This window comes from Aquarana catesbeiana, linkage group LG08 (assembly GCF_042186555.1).
Source record: "Aquarana catesbeiana isolate 2022-GZ linkage group LG08, ASM4218655v1, whole genome shotgun sequence".
In the NCBI taxonomy this organism is placed as follows: Eukaryota; Metazoa; Chordata; class Amphibia; order Anura; family Ranidae; genus Aquarana; species Aquarana catesbeiana.
Window position 1 is genome coordinate 39,527,277 of NC_133331.1, and position 26,657 is coordinate 39,553,933.

A 26,657-nucleotide genomic window follows, 5' to 3' on the forward strand; every position below is an offset into this window, starting at 1 on the left:
AAAAAAAAAATAATAAAAATGCTAGAAATCTATCCCCTATTTTGTAGACGCTATAACTTTTGCATAAACCACTCAATATACGCTTATTGCGATTTTTATTACCAAAGATATGTAGAAGAATACATATCGGGCTAAACTGAGGAAAAATTTGCTTTTTTTTTTTAAAAAAATTGGGATATTTATTATAGCAAAAAATACAAAACATTGTGTTTTTTTTCAAAATTGTTGCTCTTTTTTTGTTTATAGCGCAAAAAATAAAAACTGCGGAGATGATCAAATACCACCAAAAGAAAGCTCTATTTGTGGGGAAAAAAAAGGACGTCAATTTTATTTGGGTTATTTGAGTTAAAGCGACGCAGTGCCGTATCGCAAAAAATGGCCTTGTCATTCAGCAGCCAAATCTTCCGGGGCTGAAGCGGTTAAAGGGAACATTATAAGGTCCATCACCATGCAAGTCGGAATGCATGTCCACACATGTTAATGGACTCTTGCAGTGAGGTAGACCATAGAGCAGAGTCATGAAATTCGGCATCACCAGCGTCATTACACAACAGAGCTCAGTATACAATTATAGGAGTGCGGGGATGCCATAGTTTAGAAAACAACAGGGGTCCATTTTTACAATCCATCAAAGCCAGAAAGAAGCCGAAAAACTTTTTTTTTTTTTTTTTTGTGAAAAAGGATGACTTTTTTTTTTTTTTATTACTACGTTGGCAAGTTAAGCTGCAATTAGATGCAACAGTTATAATGGTGTTGCATAATTAATTATTTATTATTTACACAAGAAAAGCATAAGCAATGACTTCCTGAAGAAATGGAAGCCTTAGGAGTCATTTTCTGTAGAAGACGGCACCTGGTGTACAGAGACAAGCTGGAGGGTATTCCGGAACCTCCCCATCACCTTGCTGGCTTTACTAATAAGCGGAGCACTGTGCAATGCTTCTCCATATTTTATAATTACAAGAGCGTTAAATGAAAACCTTTTATAGCATACCGATGACTTTCTACATGATAATTATCTCTCCCCATTTAGAAATAACACCTACACAAACCACATCCCTATCAGCAGCAGCAATCAGCTAGATCCTGTATTAACCATTAGGGTATACCTAGCTAGTAAACTCCACAGATGTCCATAGATAATGAGTAGGTCTGGTGAGACAAACAAGTGGGGTCTTTAAAAGGGACAGAACCAGCCATGTAATTAAATAGTATTTGATTAAAATACCCTGACCAGAGTCATAATTCATCTGGATTTGTTTGTTAGATTAGCTAGGGTTTTGCCTGTGCCTACTCCTACAGGATCTCCAGGCTATTCCTTGTGTTTAAATAATAAAAAGTGTCCAAACAGTATATGAAGAAGAATAGCAAGAAATGCCAGCAACACGATTGCTTCTTCTTACAAATCTTTATTGGGCACTAACAGCAGTGCTACATCTAAAGTGCTAATGTGTTTTTGGCTGAAGGAAGACTTCAAACGAAACGCGTTAGACATTTAGATGTAGCACTGCTGTTAGTGCCCAATAGAGATTTGTAGGAAGAAGCAATAGTGTTCCAGGCATTTCTTGCTATTTTTATGTTCATAGGACACAACAAGCCAGAGCTCATTACTCTACAATTGTGCAGTAGAGCTTGGGTGAGTTTTTGTCTATATCATATGAAGAATAATAACTCATATAAAATTGGGGACCTGTATGGCATGCAGTCATAAACCCTAAGTCTATCGGCTCTCTCAAAAAAAGCCATTTTGCAATTTAAAGTGTTACTAAACCCACAACAGTAAAATCAGACTGTATATGCAGTAATGCATGGGTGCTCAACCTGTGGCCCTCCAGCTGTTGCCGAACTACAAGTCCCATGAGGCATGGGAGGTCCCCACCGTATGCATTTTGGGAACTGTAAGATGGCTATTGTCGCATATATATAACCAGTCATGTATTTTGTTTAAATCTGATATACTAAATGTAGTCTCTTTGCAGCAAACTTACCCTCTGAAGAAGACTCTAACAAAGTGGGTCGAAACGTGTCAGTTTTGTTCTATATTAGACATAATTGCTATGTAATGCTATGTACATTTTTCTAATTGCAATATTTGCATTTAGGGGTATGCCCCTTTCAGAGCTCATATTTTAACTTTCATGGAAATTTTTGTATGTTAATACATTTTTTATAAAGGATTACTTTTTTTGAATTACTGCATTCATCTACCTCGCTGCTAAAAAAATACCCTGGGGGAATTTTCCCATAATATATTACTTGGGGTGCGCAGCAACTGTATCTTATATGTGTCTGCCACATGCTGGTGTGAGAGTGCTAGAGACTTTTTTTTTTTTCTTGGGAGAGTGCATGTGATCAGCACAGGGCCAATCAGCACTGTCCAGACAGAGGGTCAGGGGTCCTGCAGCATCATAGGACAGTCGGAGTAGAATGAAAACTCCTCCTACAAGCTTTAACCAGACACTGATAGAAGTCAAAAGTCAAAAGACTGCTATATACTGGTGATGAGAAAAGGTATTTAGCAGGTTATATTCACTAAAATAATTGCATTTCCATGTTCTGTGTACTGTGGGAGACCAGATATAGTGAATGCAGGGTCCTGGGTTTAGTAACACTTTAAGGTCATTAAACTGAACCTTTCATTTCTATGAGCAGCTGATGGAATTTTCTAAAACTGTCAAAACTCCAATGCAATATGGCACCCTAGAGACGACCCATACACCGTCCTCAGAAATGTGATATCCTGCTTTCTGTGATTGGTTGACATTTTTTTTTAGGTAGATACTTCCTAAGGCTTGGGGGAACAAGGCAACAGGCAAGCATACTGGTAGACCAAGGAAGACATCAAAGAGTCCCCCTAACAGAACACAATAGAACAGCAGGGGAGATCGCTGTACTAATGCCGGGTCCTCCTGAGCTGTCAGTTTTTTGGGTTTTTTTGTTCAGCCCTGCTGGGTGGAATGAAAAAAAAACTACTAGTGTGTACCAGGCTTTATTAAAGAGTTAAGCTGCCTGTGGATGCTACCAAGTAAGCAAGTGACCATACTGTCCAGAGAGACAGTCAATGCATGAAGTGGTATTTGAAGCAGAACAATTCTTATTGAACTCTATGGTGTTGTTGCAAGCTAGATTGCATTCTTAGTTTTTTTAAACCATTTCGTCAGTGATGCTAGTTGATCACAAAGCCTAATTTTATTAGAATCCGTACTATGCCACAGACAAGGCATGAAAGTTCCTTTAAAAGGATGCATGAGGAAAATCATGGAGGCTGCCATGCTTGGCTGTAATGCCATTCACTCTGCTTCCATGCTTCGAGTCAATAACCATGAAAAGCAGACAGATAAGCAGACATCCCAACCTGCAAAAACTCATTTCAGGGAGGTCATGCTGTCATGGTCAATACTTTAAAGATAATTAATAATATAATGCCATAATAAAATAATGCTTTAAAAGATATTGTTGTGTCACAATCACCAACAATGCACCCTCACTGTGCCCATTTGCAGCCTCATCCGTGCCTACAATGCAATGCAGCCTCGCTGTGCCAATCTGCAGCCTCACTCTGCCAATCTACAGCCTCACTGTGCCCATTTGCAACCTCATAAGTGCCTACAATGCAGCCTCACTGTGCCCATCAAAGCAGCCTCACTGTGCCCATCAAAGCAGCCTCACTACAATGCAATGCAGCCTCACTGTGCCCATCTGCAGCCTCACTGTGCCCATCTGCAGCCTCACTGTGCCCATCTGCAGCCTCACTGTACCAACAATGCAGCCTCACTGTGCCCATCAATGCAGCCTCACTGTGCCCATCAATGCAGCCTCACTGTGCCCATCAATGCAGCCTCACTGTGCCCATCTGCAGCCTCATCAGTGCCCATCAATGCAGCCTCACTGTGCCCATCAATGCAGTCTCACTACAATGCGATGCAGCCTCACTGTGCCAATCTGCAGCCTCACTTTGCCAATCTGCAGCCTCATCAGTGCCAACAATGCAGCCTCACTGTGCCCATCAATGCAGCCTCACTGTGCCCATCAATGCAGCCTCACTATGCCCATCAATGCAGCCTCAATATGCCCATCAATGCAGCCTCAATATGCCCATCAATGCAGCCTCATCAGTGCCAACAATGCAGCCTCATCAGTGCCAACAATGCAGCCTCATCAGTGCCAACACTGCAGCCTCACTGTGCCTATGTGCAGCCTCCCTGTGCCAACAATGCAGCCTCGTCAGTGCCCATCTGCAGCCTCGCCAGTACCTTGATTACACACAGCGGGTGTCTCCCGCTGTGTCATGCAGCTGCAGTCTTAACTGTTTGGCGACCGTCCACTGTAATAAAGCTCCGTCTCCTCGTCCGTGATAGATGGTCAACTGAACACTGATACAATGCTGTGAAATCGGCTTAGTGTTCCGTCTATCATGGATGAGGAGGCGGGGCTTAGTTACAGTAGACGGTCGCCAAACAGTTAAGACTGCAGCTGCATGACACAGCGGGAGACACCGGCTGGGTGTGATTACTCCAGGCTGAGAGGCAGTGCAGGCTCAGCCGGGAGATCGTGCCGCACTCGCGGCTGTCTGTGAGCCCGCCGTCAAATGTGGGAGTATCCCGCGAATCGCGGGAGACTTGAGATGTCTGGATAAGCATGCATTTGTCCAAAGTGGTCAGCAATGGCTTTCTCAATCCTTCTCCTGTCACAGGTGTGCTTTCAGATGAAATGGACAAAATCAGACAAGCACTGTGTTTTATTTCTTTGCCTTCGGCTTTACACACCTCGTTCTACACACCTCATTCCTGGAATGTAACCTGTTAATCTCAGATATACAATGGTGACAAAGGGCTCAGTAGTGTCAGATATCACTTTCACTTTGATATGTGCCGAACACGCTTTGTGACACGTGCCGTGTATTCACCATGTCAGCCAGAAACAACAGCAACATGTTTTACAGCTGCAGAATTTACATTTCTATCTGAAAAAATCCATCCCAGATATTTTAGGACACTCACAACTCCCAAGGAGCCAGGCAATATACAGTATATTATAAATAGCTATATACAGTGAGGGAAAAAGTATTTGACCCCCTGCTGATTTTGTACGTTTGCCCACTGACAAAGAAATGATCAGTCTATAATTTTAATGGTCCGTTTATTTTAACCGTAAGAGACAGAACAACAAAAATATCCAGAAAAATGTAAATGTAAATGACCGAATTTATCAGCGTATAACACACACCCCAATTTAAGAGGGAAGTTTCAGGAAAAAAAACTTTTTAAAAAAAATAAACCACTTTGAAGCAAAATAATGGTCAGTGAGCATCAATGCAGCCTGATTAGTGCCCATCTGCAGCTTCAGTGCAGCCTGATCAGTGCCCATCTGCAGTCTAATCAGTGCCCATCTGCAGTCTAATCAGTGCCCACGTGCAGTCTAATCAGTGCCCATCTGCAGTCTAATCAGTGCCCATCTGCAGTCTAATCAGTGCCCACCTGAAGTATAATCAGTGCCCATCTGCAGTCTAATCAGTGCCCACCTGACCTGCAGTATAATCAGTGCCCATCTGCAGCCTAATCAGTGCCCACCTGCAGCATTGCTCCTCACTGCAGCTTGATCAGTGTCCATCTGCAGCCTTGGCGAAATATAGGCTGCCACCGAGGGGAAGGAGGAGACGAGCGCTGCCGAAATAGAGCCAGATCCCCTGTGTACTCGGCTCGGCACCCTGCCCAGTCCCGCCCCTTGGCCCGGATCCTATGATGGACATAATGCCGGTCCAATGCCGGGACGTCAATGCTAGGAGATGTCCAGGGTGGCGGGACTGAGCGTGACTGCGAGCCGAGTACACAGGGGATCCGGCTCTATTTCGGCAGCGCTCATTCCCACCTTCCCCTTGGTGGCAGCTTATATCGGTGTATAACACACGCACACGATTTTCCCCCTATTTTAAGAGGGAAAAAGTGCGTGTTATACGCGGATAAATACAGTAGATGTATAGTGTTAGGGTTACAAAGAGAGTTAGTGTTAGGATTACAGAGCGAGTTAGGGTTAAAGGGGGTTATAGAGTTGGGGTTGCAGAAAGGGTTAGTGTCAGGACTGGGGTTACAGAGTTAGTGTTAGGGTTACAAGGAAAGTTAGTGTTAGGACTATGGAGAGGATTAAGGTTAGGATTTGGCTTACATGAAGCATATAACTGGTGTTAGGGTTACAGGGAGAATCACAAGGAGAATGTTGAAAATATAGTTAGTGTTAAGTTTAGGAATTCAGGGAGGTTTAATGTTCGTGTTGGGGCTAAAGTAAGGGTTAGTGTTAGGGATTACACATCACATTGACTGACAGGAGAGGTGCAAGCAGAGAAGACCCATTAAAGTATCATGAGGGTGCACAGATGTACCCGCTCCTCCTGCCCAGGTGGTGGATGTAGGACAGAAGAGGAAGGGCAAATCTCAACAGGGATACAGCATTTTATCCTCACATAAGTTTCAACCCTTCCCCCTTTAACCAAAAAATGTTGCCTTTTCGTTGGGCTATTGATATTCCTTTAAAGGGCTGAGGATCTCTCTGTTATACTCTATGAGGTTCACATTTTACTTAAAGTGGAAATTCCTTTAAACCACATCATACTAAAATCACCAGGTATAGGGCTCCAAAAACATGTGGGTTGCAAACACCAATAAAGAAATGCAGAATTCAGTTACCCAAAACAACCAGATTTCAGATGATCTTTGTGGGAGTCGGCTTTCTGCTCCTTTTTCTCTTCTCTATCCTTCCCTTCCCCCTTCTCCTTACCTTTCCCCTCCCCCCTTCTCCTTCATGGTGCACCTTTCCATGGACTGGATGCCTTGTGTTCCTTGGATGCTCTTTTAGCCATGGTATATATATTAGCAACTTGATATGTATTCAAATACTACTATATATGTACAACAATGGATTGGATGTGACCTGGCACCACCAAATGGCAGACCTCCATCCCTATATTAGGTTGTAGAAAAGGAGAGATAATTGGGACTTTGAGAGAGGCCCGCCATATCCAATAATAAGGACAGAATGGGTACATAAGTATAAATACAAATACATGATTTATTGTTACAATCTAGAAATCATAGTATACTGTATTACTACACTCCTGATGAATGGTTGAAATGTCATGAAACACGTCGAGTTCTACTATATCCAAGATACACCTGGTTTCATTATGTACATTATTTTATTGATTAAATTCATCAAGTATGTTTATCATGTCTACCCATTAATTGTATTGCATGCTTTGAGCAGCATATCTCAGTGTAAGTCATGCGACTACCTATTTATTTTGATACAATGTTTTTTGTAAGAATCTGGTAGGACTTCTAGATTGTAACAATAAATCATGTATTTGTATTTATACTTATGTACCCATTCTGTCCTTATTATTGGATATGGCGGGCCTCTCTCAAAGTCCCAATTATCTCTCCTTTTTTATAAAACTATATATGTACGTTTTTCTTTTACCTTTTCAAAGTAACATGTATAAGGTTTGTTTCTGAATTGTATACAAATCTCTAAAATTAATTGATCACATTGTTTAGATAATGGTTTCTGATAGCATGTAATAATTAACTATAATTATAATCATAGTTAATCATAGTTAATTGATTATAATCAATATCATGCCCATGTATTTTGTCTATATACTGTACCCCCTAGTACCAATAGAAACCCCCTGAAGAAGCTACTGGCGAAACGTGTAGCAATCCATTGGCGCTGATACTATGATTCCGGTAGTCTGGCCTCCAGTCAGAAGATATCTTCTTGGACTACAGTGATACCCTTATATGGGCCATCTATGCATATGGGACAGTGTACCAATAAGACATGTCTATGTACTCCTTTTTATCATATGTTTTAAATGTGATTTAATAAATTTTGATATTTTATTATACCGCAAGATCGTTTTCTTTCCTATTGGGATTTTAGTGGCAACCTTTAAAGTCCGTTTTCAATTTTTCTCTAATTTTCGTTTTAGAATACTTACAACATTGGAAGGCGGTCACTGACTGGTAGCTATGGATTACCATGCTCTGCTTTATTGAATACCCCCAAAATGAAAAAAAAGAAGTCTTACATGGCAGAATGTTGGGGTATCTGTTCTTCTCTTTGTTCTCGTCTCTGTTCGCCACTTCGAAAGATCCTTGAGGATTTCCCATCTGCAACGACTGTATAAAATAAAACAAATGAGTCTCGCTATCTATACAACGATGAGAGTGCAGGAAAGCATGAAATTAGATTATACAGAGTGCGCTCTATCACAGTCACAGCACTTGTTAATGGGAGTCATGGAGCGCAATGCAGACAGCTTAACAAGGAGCAGCTGCTGGTAATGCTACCCGCACCTGATAATAAGTCCAACTCCAGCGGCAGGACGACGGCGCTCACGGCTGGTTGCGGGTTACGTAGCATCTAGTGCTTATTGTCTGTGAGGTGTCCCACCTGGCGAACGATTGTCACCTCGCTTCCCTACGGTCCTTCTTACACCAGAGCTGCTTTATGTCTATCCGATCACACTCATTCCCATCCGGGGGGGGATTTTTAAATCTTTCTTATCTTTATTGACAACCAAGCTGTGATGTGATCTGTTACATTATAGCAATGGTTTTCTCTGACCTTATAAGGAGGAGGAAGAAAGGAAGCAACGGGGCAATATTAAAGGGCAACTCCACTTCCATCATAAAAAAAGCAAAGAGAAAAAAAATAATATAGCATATAGAATTGCTTTATACAAGCCATATTGTAATTTAACCACTTGCTTACCGGGCACTTAAACCCCCCTTCCTGCCCAAGCCAATTTTCAGCTTTTAGCGCTGTCACACTTTGAATGACAATTGCGCGGTCATGCAACACTGTACCCATATGACATTTTTATCATTTTTTCCCCACAAATAGAGCTTTCTTTTGGTGGTATTTAATCACTGCTGGGCTTTTTATTTTTTTGTTAAGAGAAATTTATTTTTTTACTATCCAAAGTTAAAACAACAAAGGCAGAAGATTTAATAGATGGAAAGATGAAAAAATGACCGAATGTCCGCTTTAATATTTTAAGACTTAATAGCATGTTGCTGAGAATAATCAACAGAAGACACTCACATGAGCACTGACAAGCAGGCTGCGCGCCCCAAAAAGATGAATAAAAAATGTACAGAAACCCCCCTAACGGGGCTTTAAAGCAGCCAATGAGTAGAAAGTGCTTGATCAAAACGTAATTTTATTAATACAATAAGTGGTATAAGACAAATCAATTCTGACCTCTAGAGTCAGGACATGAACTGGATTACAATAAAAAACGAAGTAAGTTTAAAAAACAAAGCGGACAGTGCCCGTAGTTGGGAACAATGTACAGCACAATGTATTTGGGACAACAGGATCATAAATATTGAAATTCTGACGCGTTTCGACCCTAACCGGGTCTTCTTCAGAGGATAATTGTCTTATACCACTTATTGTATTAATAAAATTACGTTTTGATCAAGCACTTTGTACTCATTGGCTGCTTTAAAGCCCCGTTAGGGGGGTTTCTGTACATTTATTATACAATAGCATGTTGCTGTTTGGATAAACTGGGTAGCATCTACTGCAGCCCTAATAGAACTAGCAGCGTAAGCTCCTTGCCACACAAATAAGCACCCGGTCCCTAGCGGGGCTAGCCTAGCCAAAAGGGTAGGTCACAAGAGGGGGTCATCTATTTGGAGGCACACCAAGCTAATAATGCAAGACTTTAAAGGAGCGGTGTGACCTGTAATGGGTCATAGAGTAAGGTGAGCGGGAATTGCACCCAAAGGTGTCTGCTGATGGCTTTGCAGTCTCTGGATGGATGTTTAGCATGTTCTTTATTTTTCATCCTGGGAACATTATTTTGAGGTGAATGTTTTTTTTTTTTAATAATTAGTTTCACTGTATATGTGTACAATAGCACTGAATACTTATTTGAACTGAATATTGTATATGATTCATATATGTGTTATATATGTGGTCCTTCTGGAAGGATGCAGAAGCTGCAGCTTTCCTAATTAGAACACGAATGCCCCGTACACGCGGTCGGAATTTCCGACAATAAATGTTCGATGGGAGCTTGTTGTCGGAAATTCCGACCGTGTGTAGGCTCCATCGGACATTTTCCATCGGAATTTCCGACAAACAAAATTTGAGATCTGGATCTCAAATTTTCCGACAACAAAATCCGTTGTCGTAAATTCCAATCGTTTGTACACAATTCCGACGCACAAAGTTCCACGCATGCTCGGAATCAAGCAGAGCCGCACTGGCTATTGAACTTCATTTTTCTCGGCTCGTCGTACGTGTTGTACGCCACCGCATTCTTGGCGATTGTAATTTCTGCCAACATTTGTGTGACCGTGTGTATGCTCCGTCGGAAAAAAAAACATAGATTTTGTTGTCGGAATGTGCGATCGTGTGTACAGGGCATAAGAGTTTCCCAGGAGATTATAACGAACTAACCATTCACATTCAGTAAAAAGGACACAGTGAAACAGTCTTCAAAGCAGAAAAAGGTAGGAATTCACAACAACGTTTGTTAAAATTCCTGCACTGTATATTGGTCACCCAAAGGCAAATTAAACAACAATTTTCCCATAAGATTATGTATATCTGTATTTAAAATATTTTAGACATGTTAATTTACTTGTAAAAGCCTATGTTGAAGTTAACTCGCAGATGATTGGTTGCTGGGACATAGGGCGGTCATAGCAACCAATCACCGGCTTGGTATTATGGAAAGTTAACTCAGGCAGCTCCTGATCTGGTCCACAGCTGTGCAGCCTCCTGCTCTGAACTATGTGCACACCTATGTAGGTAGGAGAATCAAGTTATGCCACCACTGTATGTCTGTGTGTGTGTGTGTGTGTGTGTGTGTGTGGGGGGGGGGGGGGGGGGGGGGTCGTAAAGGGGGCAAAGGGCACTACTTTGGGGGGTTGGTGATGTGAAGGGGCAGAGGACACTGCTATGGGGAGGGGGGGAGACTACTGTGGATAGGGCCAGCACCATATAAGGCAGCCGTGCCAGGATAGGGAGTGGTAAAATCCTTATCCCCAGCCACTTGCAGCTAAAACTTCTGAGAAAGGGACTGGGGAATCTGTCCTCAGTCCCTTTTTCTGTCTGAAAAGTGGGACATTAGGGTAGACTCCTGATATTTCACCAAAGCCCCTCAACAGGGCTCCTAAAAAATTGTAATAAAAAATTATAAAAAATAAAATTGTAAAATTTAAAAAAGTTTTACAAATGTATAAAAAAATAAAATAATAAAATTAAAAAAAAACACTGACACCGTCCCCTGCCCTGCTGACACCGTCCCCTGCCCTACTGACACCGTCCCCTGCCCTACTGACACCGTCCCCTGCCCTACTGACACCGTCCCCTGCCCTACTGACACCGTCCCCTGCCCTACTGACACCGTCCTCTGCCCTACTGACACCGTCCCCTGCCCTACTGACACCGTCCCCTGCCCTACTGACACCGTCCACTGCCCTACTGACACCGTCCACTGCCCTACTGACACCGTCCACTGCCCTACTGACACCGTCCTCTGCCCTACTGACACCGTCCTCTGCCCTACTGACACCGTCCACTGCCCTACTGACACCGTCCACTGCTCTACTGACACCGTCCTCTGCCCTACTGACACCGTCCTCTGCCCTACTGACACCGTCCTCTGCCCTACTGACACCGTCCACTGCCCTACTGACACCATCCACTGCTCTACTGACACCGTCCTCTGCCCTACTGACACCGTCCACTGCCCTACTGACACCATCCACTGCTCTACTGACACCGTCCTCTGCCCTACCTCACCATCCACTGCTCTACTGACACCGTCCTCTGCCCTACTGACACCGTCCACTGCCCTACTGACACCGTCCTCTGCCCTACTGACACCGTCCTCTGCCCTACTGACACCGTCCACTGCTCTACTGACACCGTCCTCTGCCCTACTGACACCGTCCTCTGCCCTACTGACACCGTCCTCTGCCCTACTGACACCGTCCACTGCTCTACTGACACCGTCCACTGCCCTACTGACACCGTCCTCTGCCCTACTGACACCATCCACTGCTCTACTGACACCATCCACCGCTCTAGTTTATATATATATTTTTCCAAGTTTTCCTTACGTTTTAGTAAGACCTTGCTAGTTCATTCCTTTAAAAAAAAAGGTGCCACCATCCCTGTTGATCTTTGATCTCTTATGTTGTTCAGGTAGATCTCTACCTCTGAAAGGCTGCCTATCCCTGCTCTATAATAACCCCCTTCACTCCTTCCCTGGCAGCTACATAAATGTTCATGTAAGCAAGTAGGGGGGAGGGACAGAACAGCTGGGCCAGCACAGAGAGTAATTCAACACTCTCAGAAGAGGAGTGGGCTATGGCGTGCAAGAGAGGGAGGGGGCTGCGCTAGAGAATGGACTGCTCAATTTTTCCAGCGAGTTTACAGCACATTGCAAATGAATAAAAAATACGTTCTGAAAAAGCAAAAACTGCATGTAAGTACTGCACTTTAAACGCCTGATATTTCTATGCGTTTACCTGCAATATTTAAGTTGGCGATAGGGTTTAGTTGAACCCTTTCATGAGATCATTGTCAAGCAGCTGGGGCAGCATGGAAGTAACAGCCTACTGAAGTGCAAGGAATTGTACACTTTGTGCAGCTCTGCAAGGGCCCTCTGGGACTTAGGGGCCCGTATACACTAGATGGGGGTTGGGAAGGTGCTGGGACTCACACCTACAGGCATGCTGACCTGAAAATTGCTCACTTCCACATAGGAAATTGGAGGGATTCTTCATTACCGCGCTCATGGTTGATTACGTCAAAGTGATATAAGGCAGCGAAAACCTCTTTCTCTTTCTGCCTGACCAGAATGCTACTACCATTTCCTCTTAATAGTAAGAAGCTGTCTGGCCCCAGTTGCATATAATTAAACATAAGAGTGCAGGGTGTCAAAAAGAATACTCTGCATATACATCTCTCTATACATACACTCAGCGGCCACTTTATTAGGTACACCTGTTCAATGGCTTGGTAACACAAATTGCTAATCAGCCAATCACATGGCAGAAACTCAATGCATGTAGGCATCTAGACGTGGTGAAGATGACTTGCTGAAGTTCAAACCGAGCATCAGAATGGGGAAGAAAGGGGATTTAGGCGACTGTCTGAGTATTTCAAAAACTGTTAATCTACTGGGATTTTCACGCACAGCCATCTCTAGGATTTACAGAGAATGGTCTGGAAAAAAAGAGAATATATCCAGTGAGCGGCAGTTGTGTAGATGAAATGCCTTGTTGATGTCAGAGGAGAATGGGCAGACTGGTTCCTGATTATAGAAAGGCGACAGTAACTCAAATAACCACTCGTTACAACCAAGGTATGCAGAATACCATCTCTGAATGCACAAAACATCGAACCTGGAAGTAGATGGTCTACAGCGGCAGAAGACCACATCGGGTGCCACTCCTGTCAGCTAAGAACAGGAAACTGAGGCTACAATTCGCACAGGATCACTAAAATTGGACAATAGAAGATTGGAAAAACGTTGCCTGGTCTGATGAGTCTCGATTTCAGCTTCAACATTCAGATGGTCGGGTCAGAATTTTGGTGTAAACAACATGAAAGCATGGATCCATCCTGCCTTGTATCAACGGTTCAGGCTGGTGGTGGTGTAATGGTGTGTGAGACATTTTCTTGGCACGCTTTGGGCTAGTACCAATTGAGCATCGGTTATACACCACGGCCTACCTGAGTATTGTTGCTGACCATGTCCATCCCTTTATGACTACAGTGTACCCATCTTCTGATGGCTCCTTCCAGCAGGATAATGCACCATGTCACAAAGTTCAAATCATCTCACCACTGGACAATGAGGTCCCTGTACTCCAATGGCCTCCACAGTCACCGATCTCAATACAATAGAGCACCTTTGGAATGTGGTGGAGCGTGAGAAAACTACAGCAACTGCATGATGCTATCATGTCACTATGGACCAAAATCTCTGAGGAATGTTCCAACACCTTGTTGAATCTATGCCATGAAGAATTAAGGCGGTTCTGAAGGCAAAAATTCCAACCCGGTACTAGCAGGCTGTACCATATATATATATATATATATATATATATATATATATATATATATATATATATATATATATATATATATAATATATATAGATAGAGAGAGAGAGAGAGAGAGAGAGAGAGAGAGAGAGATATAAATAAAATTGTTTTCTAAAGCTCCACAAAAGAATACAAACTTACATTGTACTCCTCCCGGAAAAGCTTCCCATCGTCGGCTGATCTTATCCTGACTTCTTCCTCCAACTTATCCACTGGGATAGGAAAGTAAGTCTTGCTAACAGTTGGGGAATTGCTGATTAACAACACCCTCTGCTGCTCTGTAGAGAAAATAATAGAAAAACAATAAAAATATTATTCGTATTAATATCATTCTTAATGGACCATAGCTAGTCTCTCAATTCCACTCTTTGTCATTACTTATTACAACAAAGTGATATCTTGCTGATTATTTTGTTGGGACAAACAATATTTGCTTTTGGTGGTATTGTCTTTCAATGATTATTTTTGTCCTCTCTTCATCAGTGGTCATTTTAAAAATAAGTTTTGCTTTTTTTTAAGTTTTACAACAAGTACACGTTTCATTCAGTGAATTGCCCCAATTTATTACGTCAATAAACTTGTGCTCTTGGTATAAAGCACAATAATGTTTTTTTTTTTTTTACAAATGCCACAAAGTTATTTTTTGTTTTTTTAATGTTCTTCATTTTTTTTTTAAGATAATGGAAAGCAAAACATTACAAAAATATAGCTGGTTAAAGATTGAAGAAAGAGGAGTTAATCAGTGCTAATTAGTCCTACCTAACTAGGTCATCAGGCATCAAAGTGGAATAAACTTTATTATGAATACTAAATAACCATTTTTATTTTTTAAGGCTCAAGGGGGTAGAAGTTTATATTTAAAAAATGTAAAAAAAAAAATTTATATAATATATATATATATATATATATATATATATATATATATATATATATATATTATATATATTTATTTATTTATTATAGATAAAAAAATGTAATCTATATTTTTATCTCTCTATCTATATATATATATATATATATATATATATATATATATATATAGATAAAAATATAAAATAAAAATATATACTGTGTGTGTGTATGTATGTATATATATATATATATATATATATATATATATATATATATATATATATATATATATATATAGATAGATAGATAGATAGATAGATAGATATGTTCAGCGAGAGAAAGAGAAAAAAAAAGTTTTTTAAATCTATATTTTTATCTATAAAAAAAAGTAAAAAAAAAAAAATTATATATATATATATATATACATACATATACATATATACACACATTTTTTTTTTTACAGATTAAAATATAGATATTGTAGTGCGAAACGCGTAAGTTTGTTCCACTTTCTTGTGACCTGTATTTTGGATGACACCTTGTTGAATAAAGGCAAATATCTTTGGAGTGCGGCTGTCCAGAATTTCTTTGATGCCTAACTGCCATAGCATTGCCAGCACCTAGACTTCTAGACTGAAGGAGATGCCTTTTACCTTGATCTGACCCCCCTGGAGCGGTGATACTTGAATAGAGATAACCTGCTGCAGTACATCTGTGGTAAGCAGTCGGCAAGTGGTTAATAAACTGAATACCATCCATTAGGGGTTTAGATGTACTTTAAAAAGCACAGCAACACATGATATGGTGCTCACTCAAAGATATGACCGCACTCAGGAGGGATATTGCAAATCTCCCATACTGTATGTGTTGTGTACTGAATAATGCAGAAATATAACCTAGCTGTCCGCTCATTAATATATAACTAGAGCAATGTGAATGCAGATAACAAGAGGCAAAAGTAATTCCCTGAGGTTCAGTTTTTAAAACCAAGCAACAATGCCCTAACTGAAACTAGCCCCAAAACAGAAACAAAAACGGGGGTCTCAGATGCACGTTAAAGTGGACCTTCAGTCATTTTTTCATCTTTCTATCTATTAAATCTTCTGCCCTTGTTGTTGTTTTAACTTTGGATAGTAAAACATTTTCTGCCAGTAAATACCTTATACAGCCCTCTTCCTGTTTCTTGTCTGGTCATTAGTCTAGGCTTATGACATGTACAGCTCTCTCTCATGAGAGTTTGCCTGGAAGGGAGGGGGGGATGAGTCATAAGAGGGCCAATGAGAGCTGCAGAGGTGTGCCTCTGTGTGTCTGTGTAAATCCAGGAAGTGAACAGGCAGCAGCTTCAGCTGCCCCCAGTTAAAATGGCTGCAGCCAGACTCAGTGGAGGGAGATTTCTGCAGCATATTTGGCAAGTATAGAATCACTGTATATATATATAAAATAATATGCAAAGTGGTTGGCGGGAAGCTTCAGAATGGCAAAAGATGTTTTTATTACAAATTATGTGAGCAGACTGCAGTTCCTCTTTAAGGAAAACTGAAATGTTATCCAAATCAGATGTCTACATTTAAAAAATCGCTTCTGATGCTTCAAAAATGTAAAGCTGAGATCTGATTGGTTCCTCTGTGCACTGCAGACAGTTTCCTTATCCATCAGCTCCATTTCTGAAAGTCAGTTCCGCAAATAACAGATTCACTTTGCTGTTTTTTTTTCCCACCCAGAGTTGAGGAATAGAAGTCGTGTATAAGTAGAGAGATAAGGAATTGGGACATTTCTGTCTTTTTTAGTCTGGTTACATGCTTGTTGGAGACAAGTTACTCAAAAGTATACCAAACACAGCCAGGCAACTGGCATTTCCATAAGGTGATCAGCCAGTGGCCAACATATTTCTCCCATGATAGGTTATCTTTCCAATGAAATGTAACCAGTTCTAGGGACATATCCCACATGCAGTATTGAATATTATTATTATTATTTAAGGTACTTATATAGCGCCGTCAATTTATGCAGAGCTTTACATATACATTATACATTCACATCAGTCCCTACCCTGAAGGAGCTTACAATCTAAGGTCCCTAACGCACATTCATATATACACTAGGGCCAATTTAGACAGGATCCAATTAACCAACCAGCATGTCTTTGCAGTGTGGGAGGAAACCGGAGTACCCGGAGGAAACCCACACAGACACAGGGATACAATTAGAAGAAAACATGGGAATCATTGGGGGAGACACTCCCTACCCAAGGATAGAACAAAAATATGTTTAACCACTTCAATACCAGGCACTTAGACACCTTCCCGCCCAGCCCAATTTTCACCTTTCAGCGCTGTTGCAATTTGAATGACAATTGCGCGGTCATGCTACACTGTACCCAAACAGTTTTTTTATCATTTTGTTCCCACAAATAGAGCTTTCTTTTGGTGGTATTTGATCACCTCTGCGGTTTTTATTTTTTGCGCAACAAATAAAAAAAGACCGAAAATTTCGAAAAAAAACAAGTTTTTTTTTGTTTCTGTTAAATTTTTTTGTAAATAAGTACGCTTTCTCCTTCAATAATGGGCACTGATATAGCTGCACTGATGGGCACTGATACGGCGGCACTGATGGGCACCGATGAGGTGGCACTGATGAGGTGGCACTAACGGGCACTGATGATGGGCACTGATAGGCGGCACTGATGGGCACTGATAGGTGGCACTGATGGGCACTGATAGGTGGCACTGGTATGCGGCACTGATGGGCACTCATAGGTGGCACCGATGGGCACACATAGGCGGCACTGATGGGCACTCGTAGGTGGCATTGATTAGCATATATGGGTGGCACTGATGGGTACTTATGTGTGGCACTGATGGGCACTGATAGGTGGGCACTGATGGGCACAGATGGGCACTGACAGGTGGCACCGATGGGCAATGACAGGTGGCACAGATGGGCAATGACAGGTGGCACTGATATAGCATTGCTGGGCAGATCTGGTCATTGCTGGGCAGATCTTTGGCATAATAGTGCCAATCAGTGCCCATTTGTGGGCACTGATTGGCACAGATTGGGCACATGTGGATGGCCATGGGGTACATACCTGGCCATCCACGTTGCCCCTTCCCTGGTGGTCCTAGTGGCATCCCTGGTAGTCCAGTGGGGTGATCTGCGGGGGGGCTGCGCTGATAAACAATCAGCGCAGACCCCCCCCTGCCAGGAGAGCCGCCGATCAGCTCTCCTCTACTTGCGTCTGTCAGACGCGAGTGAGGAAGAGCCGATCAACGGCTCTTCCTATTGACAGCGTGATCAGCCGTGATTGGACACGGCTGATCACGTGGTAAAGAGCCTCCGCCGGAGGCTTTTTACCAAGATCAGTGTAGCGGTGTGTCAGACTGACACACCGCTCCACCGATCGCCGCGATGCGCGCCCCTGGGGGCACGCTGCGGCATGTTATCCTGCTGGACGTCATATGACGTCCAGTCAGGATAACACAACCACTTCCCGGACGTCAATCCGCTATAGGGCGGGCGGGAAGTGGTTAAAAATTAATTTATTGTACAAAGCATAAAAAATATATTATAGAAACATGTAAATGTTCATCATTTGCCCAAATTGTCCTCTCCGCTCTTCCCAGGACCTCCTGCTCTCTAGCTCCCTTGTTACCTCCTCCCACGTTCTCCTACAGGACTTCACTAGAGCCTCTCCCATCCTCTGGAACTCCCTGCCCCGGTATTTCCGATCAACAGCTACTCTGTCCACCTTTAGGACCAGTTCACACCACAAAAACGCACTCCAGATCCGTTCCAGATGTGTTTCTGCATGAGCGTTTTTTTAACGCGTTTTTTATACGTTCCAGTGTTTTTGGTGAATTTTTGATGCATTTCCGGATGCATTCCAGGTGCTTTTTTTCTTCTTTTTTCCTGTTTTTTTTTCCACTATACTAGGGTCCAGTGCATTTTTGATACATTCCAGTGCGTTCCAGTGTGTTTTTGATGCATTTTACTGTGTTACAGTGCAGGAAAAAATGCAGCATGTTCTACTTTTTTTCCAGAACTGACTGCACTGGTGTGAACTATGTCATTGGAAACCATATAACCTACTTCCCATGCGGTTTTGGACTGCATTTGGTGTGAACTGGCCCTTAGGAGATCCCTAAAAACTCATTTATTCAGGGAAGCCTACCCCACACCCACCTAAGAACTGTACCAGAGCCACCCCTATTACCTTTTGTACCACCTCCCTCTTCCTTTAGAATGTAAGCTCCATGAGAAGGGCCCTCCTGTCCCTTCTGTATTGAACTGTATTGTAATTGTCCCCCCTCTACATTGTAAAGCTCTGCCCAAACTGTTGGCACTATATAAATTGTGTATAATAATAATAATAATAATAATTTGCATGGCTAACATAAGCCAATACCTATTGCTATCAGCAAAAACATATATGAGTTCATGTGCATAGAGTAGGCTGACGCGTTTCGCAGAGCTGTATCTCCGCTTCTTTAGGGAAACACAACATGGATCCAATTCATCATAATTTGGCTATATATAGTTGCTGCCAGTGTGAGAGGAGATCCAGCCGACACACAACCATATAGTCCATAGTGCCAGTACTTAGAACAACGTACACTGGATCGCACACCTAGGAGGATACAGGCGGGTACAACTCATATGTCATGTCCTAATGGGAAGAATTATAACAATCTCCCAACGGCTGCTGGAGCATTGCAACCTTGAGATGCATTCCGGGAAGACAGCCCACCTGTTCAGGGCCCCAATTTTCTATCCAAGCATCGCTGTGACACCCTAGGCCACCCCTCTGCCTTCCTTCAAATAGAAAAAGTCTAACGCATTCCATTCAGTTTCAAATCTGCGTCTAAGTTTGAATGTGTTTGGCAATACTAGGAGCAGAAATAGACAACATTAAGGTGGAACTTTACTCCCTCAATCAACATTTACTAATTTTAATCCCTTTAAACTATTTTTTTTTTTTTTTTTTACAATTCTTCAGTTACTTCCTTGTTTTTGGCCTAGGTCAAAATGATGTCATACATCTTCAAGAGAGGAGGAGGGGCTTTTTCAGTGAAGTGCACCCTCCTGCCAGTGTTTCGTCAGATTAGGCGACCCGTCAGATTTTGTAATGGAAGTGACCTTCCATCGCCGACATCTTGCTACACCCCACAGTCGCCCACACTAAGGATACAGTGAGAAGGCGGCAAGCGGACATCTTGTTACACCCACTGGAGTTTTGCATTTCACACTTATTTTTAACAGTAAACTCAGCTTATATAGTGTAATACAGTATTTAAAAATCCATCTGACTGTTTTGATGTTGATTTTTCAAAGCAGCGGTGTTTTGTTAGATTAACAAACCTGTGAGATCAGCAGGCTTGCCGCTGCTTTTTAAAGTCAACATCTAAACAGTCAGACAGATTTTTAAATCCTGTATTTCACTATATAAGCTCTGTTTACTGTTAAAATAAGTGTGAAATGCAAGACTCCGGTGAGTGTAACAAGATGTCCACTTGCCGCCTTCTCACTCTATCCTTACTGTGGACGAGTGCGGGGGTGTAGCAAGATGGCGGCAACAGAACATCACTTCCGTCACAAAACCTGACGAAACACCTGCATCATCTGCCCTTACTTAATATGGCCATGGCTAGAAATTCTAATGTTTTTCTATGGGATTTCTCAACAAAAAAAAGCATGAAGACATGGATGGATGAGTTTGCTGAAAATATAAAAATGGTTGTAAAGGTAAACTTTTTTTTACCTTAATGCATTCTCTGCATTAAGGTAAAAAAAAAAAAAAAACCTTTATTAGTGGCTCACCTCCCAACACCCCCCCCCCCTAAATACTCACCTGAGCCCAATCTTCATCCAGCGCTATGCACTCTGCAGGGCTACTCTATGCAAAACCATTGTACAGAGCAGGTAAGTATGGCACGTTTATTATTTTATTGAAAAAATATTTATATATATATATATATATATATATATATATATATATATATATATATATATGTATATATATATATATTTTTTTTTTTTCATTATTATTATATAATATAATATTATAATTATAATATAATAAAATATTATATATAAATTATTATATATTAATATAATTTTTATATATATATATATATATATATATATATATATATATATATATATATATATATATATATATATATTTATATATTATATATTAATAGCTTTATCACTTTAAACATGAATTAAGTGATGTTTTCAGTCTGTGGTGCTTGATTACAGTTTAATTCCACTTTAACCAGCACAGACTTTACAAATTGCACTCTCTGTGACCCCGTTAGGTGCTCTCTGGAATCTTGCTGCAGGGGATTTACAACTCAGATTAAGGTAAACCAAGAAAACTTTACCACAGTTGCAATGATTGCTGGAATTATAATAGTAGCTCACAGATTGCTGCCTAGGTGCACTATGTCAAAGCGTTGGTCTAACATAAACTGTAGTCTATACAGGGCACCCGTGTTCAGTGCCAGGTGGCCGTGTCCCTCCATTCATTAGGAATTAGAAGAATGTTTTACCGGTTTAGTCATTAAAATGCAGAAAGGCAGAAGCAGCCTTGTTTAAATTCCACACTGAACTCCTTTAGGATAAAAAGAGACGACACAAGTGCTGACATGGTCCTTAGAATCCACCACAAGATGAGGACAAGTGAATAGAAATGTATTTATTTTTTTTAACTATATTGGGTCTATCAGTGAAGGTCCCGTTTCTCCAGGTTATGGTGAAGGTTATCTTCAGTCCCCCCTTGTTCCTGTGCTAGTGTGTGGTCTGTCTGAACTTGTTGTGACCTGGAAACTTATTTGACTACTCTTGATTGCTGCTTGCCATTGACCGCGGATTTGTACCTTGACCATTCTACTTCTTTGCCCCTTTTTTACTCAGCTGCCAGATTGGAACCGACCCCGGCTTGGATCTCGACCATTCTTCTTCTGATTAATCCTTTTATACTTCGTTGCCAAACTGGACCTGACCTCGGATCTCGGACTAAGGCTTGCACAGTGCTCCACACCCCTAGCACCGTGCCACTCGGTGTCCACCAAGTCTCTGTCGTCATCTCCAGAGGCTTCAAGGGCCCGAGGTGCAAGGGAGGCCCCCCCACTACTTCAGTCTTACCTCAGGTATGTGGCCCTCGTGACATATGCTTTATTTTGATGAGAAATCACTTTGATAAAACTACCTGACAGCATTTCTAGTCACAGCCATCTTGAGTAAGGGCAGATGATTCATGTAGCATTTACTTCCTGGAAGACATTTGCCCTTAGCTCAGGCATGCAAACAGGAGGGGGTGCTTATCTGAGAAAGCCTCTCCTCCCCTCCTGAAGACTCCTGGGATTTATGATATAATTTGCCTAGGCCTGGAAACCAGGAAGTAACTGAAGAAACGTAAAAAAAAAAAAAAAAAAAAAAAAAAGGTTTGAAACAATTAAATATAATCTTCCTATCTATTTACTAAGGACAGTAGCATAAGGAGAGAGTTTAGTTTCACATTAATTATGCCCAAATAATACCATGAACATGTATTCTGTCTTCAATACCCTCTGAAAAATTGCAGTACACTTCCTGTGCTTAGCCATCCTGTATCTCAAAACTGCAGCCTCAGACTGCTAATCTCACCAGATTTGTATTGAGATTTGGTGGGATCACCACTGAGCTGCTTGCTGGAGAGGAATTTGCACCACATGCATCTCCCTGCTTCTGTGTCATGCATTCTGTGGATCTGTGCTTTATGAACCTCTTCTGCTGCTTCTTGAACATTTGCTCACCAGTTTTCAGATCACCAGTCTGGAGGGGGCCGCTCAAACATCGAGGAAGCAAAACTCTGCCTCTGCCAAGATGGCCGCTTCCATATAGAGACACAGAACTAGGAATGGGGAAAAGATCAGCTGCACAGAGGCCACAGGCAATAATGGTGACTAGTCCTTCACACTCTCTGCCTGCTTTTTGGGCACCGCTTTTAGAGTAGAAGTCCTCTTAAAGGGAGAAATAGCAATGTCGTCACTTTATGTTCTGCACTGTAAAAGTAGTTAGTACACTGTGCACTGAGCATAATGCTGACCACAAATAGGCAAATAATTCCTTTAGTGAAATGGTGAGGGGGTAGTCACTCATACTCATGTGAGTTGCATCAACATTGGCGCTCCAAGCAGTCTTTCCCTAAAGTGGACCTTTGGGTAACTTTGCAAGTCTATAAAATCTTGTACACAGTAATACATCCCGATATTTATTTGCTACAAAGGGCTTACATCAAGTGGTCCCTAACGCGTTTCATCGGGGTCATGCCATACCTGGCCATAATGCGTTAGCACTAGAGTTCGCACCAGAACTCCCAAACATGTAAAAAGTTCAGAGACGAGACACAAACTCTATTAAAGTCTATGGAACTTGAAAAAATTCCCCATTTTGAAGTATTATATGCAAGTTACTGCCCTGGGGCACATCTGTCAATGCAAAAAATGTTTTTAAAAAAGGATTGTTTTTACAGGAGCAGTGATTTTAATGATGCTTAAAGTGAAACAATAAAAATGAAAAATTCCTTTAAATATAGTGCCTGGGGGGTTCTCCTAGTCTGCCTGTAAAGTGGCTCATCTGTAGCATGTATAGAACCTACTGCAGCAAAACTGACATTTATAAAGAAACTTAAATGACATTTAAATTTGCCGGCAATACAGTGCCATGGATGGGCACTAATGCCGAGCACCAGCGGTCCCTAAAGGCTGATAAACTGAGTGGGTAGATTTTTTTTTTTTTTTACTTTTTCAAATTTTACAGAAATCGATTCCTGATGTGTCACAATATACAGCAATAGTAATAAAAAAAAAAAAATTACATTTTATCATTTAAAGCCATCCCTTAGCTCCAGCCAGTGACTTTGGCTAGGCTCAGGTGATGCCATCAGTCTACTGCATGCAGAAGGAAGCATTTTCTCAGTCTCCTCTCCCAATTGACTGCATGTGCAGCCAGCGTCAGTGTTGTGTATTTAGAGAAGTCTTTTAATGGATCAGCACTCTACACAGACTTGTCTATATTATAACTCCACAGCTGGTGTTTTACATCCTTTACGGACCTCGAAAAGACTCAGAAGAGAACAGATGAAATCATTATGTCTTTGTATTATGGTTTATAAGTCATTATCATAAGCCTTTGAAAATGTTAATGTCTTCACTCAGAAAAGTAATTACAAAAACTGGATACACCACATACAGATGGAGCTTCATTACCAAACCCAAGACAGAGGAGACTAATTATTCTGTTCAAATGTCACATTCCGTCTTCCATCATTGTGGTGAGCGATAGAATTCTAGCACTGCTGCTGAACCAGTTCCTGGAATCCCGGGACATACTACTATTCCTGATATTTACCTATGTACTCATTTCCTGATTGTCACATACAAATCAGCACGGCAGAGTCACATAGTAATCTTCTACTGAAGGTACAGTGGGGACGGAACGTATTCAGACCCCCTTAAATTTTTCACACTTTGTTATATTGCAGCCATTTGCTAAAATCATTTAAGTAAATTTTCTTTCCTCATTAGTGTACACACAGCACCCCATATTGACAGAAAAACACAGAATTGTTGACATTTTTTGCAGATTTCTTAAAAAAGAAAAACTAAAATATCACATGGTCCTAAGTATTCAGACCCTTTGCTGTGACGCTCATATTTATCTCAGGTGCTGTCCATTTCTTCTGCTCTTTCTTGAGATGGTTCTACACCTTCATTTGAGTCCAGCTGTGTTTGATTATACTGATTGGACTTGATTAGGAAAGCCACACACCTGTCTATATAAGACCTTACAGCTCACAGTGCATGTCAGAGCAAATGAGAATCATGAGGTCAAAAGGAACTGCCTGAAGAGCTCAGAGACAGAATTGTGGCAAGGCACAGATCTGGCCAAGGTTACAAAAAAATTTCTGCTGCACTTAAGGTTCCTAAGAGCACAGTGGCCTCCATAATCCTTAAATGGAAGACATTTGGCACGACCAGAACCCTTCCTAGAGCTGGCCGTCCGGCCAAACTGAGCTATCGGGGGAGAAGAGCCTTGGTTAGAGAGGTAAAGAAGAACCCAAAGATCACTGTGGCTGAGCTCCAGAGATGCAGTCGGGAGATGGGAGAAAGTTGTAGAAAGTCAACCATCACTGCAGCCCTCCACCAGTCAGGGCTTTATGGCAGAGTGGCCCGACTGAAGCCTCTCCTCAGTGCAAGACACATGAAAGCCTGCATGGAGTTTGCTAAAAAACACCTGAAGAACTCCAAGATGGTGAGAAATAAGATTCTTTGGTCTGATGAGACCAAGATAGAACTTTTTGGCCTTAATTCTAAGTTGTATGTGTGGAGAAAACCAGGCACTGCTCATCACCTGCCCAATACAGTCCCAACAGTGAAGCATGGTGGTGGCAGCATCATGCTGTGGGGGTGTTTTTCAGCTGCAGGGACAGGACGACTGGTTGCAATCGAGGGGAAAGATGAATGCGGCCAAGTACAGGGATATCCTGGACGAAAACCTTCTCCAGAGTGCTCAGGACCTCAGACTGGGCCGAAGGTTTACCTTCCAACAAGACAATAACCCTAAGCACACAGCTAAAATAATGAAGGAGTGGCTTCACAACAACTCCGTGACTTTATTGAATGGCCCAGCCAGATCCCTGACTTAAACCCAATTGAGCATCTCTGGATAAACCTAAAAATGGCTGTCCACCAATGTTTACCATCCAACCTGACAGAACTGGAGAGGATCTGCAAGGAGGAATGGCAGAGGATCCCCAAATCCAGGTGTGAAAAACTTGTTGCATCTTTCCCAAAAAGACTCATGACTGTATTAGATCAAAAGGGTGCTTCTACTAAATACTGAGCAAAGGGTCTGAATACTTAGGACCATGTGATATTTCAGTTTTTCTTTTTTAATAAATCTGCAAAAATGTGAACAATTCTGTGTTTTTCTGTCAATATGGGGTGCTGTGTGTACATTAATGAGGAAAAAAATTAACTTAAATGATTTTAGCAAATGCATGCAATATAACAGAGAGAAAAATTTAAGGGGGTCTGAATACTTTCCATCCCCACTGTATACTCAAGTCAAAACTGAAACTTAAAGTGTTACTAAACCCAGGAGCCTGCATTCACTATATCTGGCCTCCCACAGTACACAGAACATGGAAATGCAATTATTTTAGTAAATACAAACTGCTAAATACCTTTTCTCATCAGCAGTATATAGCAGTCTTGTGACTTCTATTAGTGTCTGGTTAAAGCCTGTAGGAGGAGTTTTCATTCTCCTCCGACTGTCCTATGAGGCTGCAGGACCACTGACCCTCTTTCTGGACAGTGCTGATTGGCCCTGTGCTGATCACATGCACCCTCCCAAGAAAAAAAAAATCTCTCTAGCAATACACACTAAACTGAGTATGTGCAGAGTGCCCCCAAAGTTCTGTTGCATCAGGAGATGCACACTGACCTACCTAACCCACACTGACCTACCTGACCCACACTGACATGCACTGACCTACCTGACACACACTGACCTACACTGACACACACTGACCTACATTGACCTACCTGACACACACTGACCTACACTGACCTACCTGACACACACCGACACACACCGACCCACACTGACCCACCTGAT

At 41.7% G+C, this 26,657-nt stretch overlaps 1 protein-coding gene across 1 annotated transcript in view; it reads right to left on the reverse strand.

The window, feature by feature from the left end:
- PTPRE (protein tyrosine phosphatase receptor type E) overlaps nt 1–26,657 on the reverse strand; it is a 314,657-nt gene that overhangs the window by 85,847 nt on the left and 202,153 nt on the right. The window contains exons 5-6 of the mRNA XM_073595734.1: nt 14,280–14,416; nt 8,087–8,177 (exon numbers count right to left, since the gene is read on the reverse strand). Coding sequence (XP_073451835.1) covers nt 8,087–8,177; nt 14,280–14,416 — 228 coding nt within the window. The remainder of the gene's footprint in view (nt 1–8,086; nt 8,178–14,279; nt 14,417–26,657) is intronic.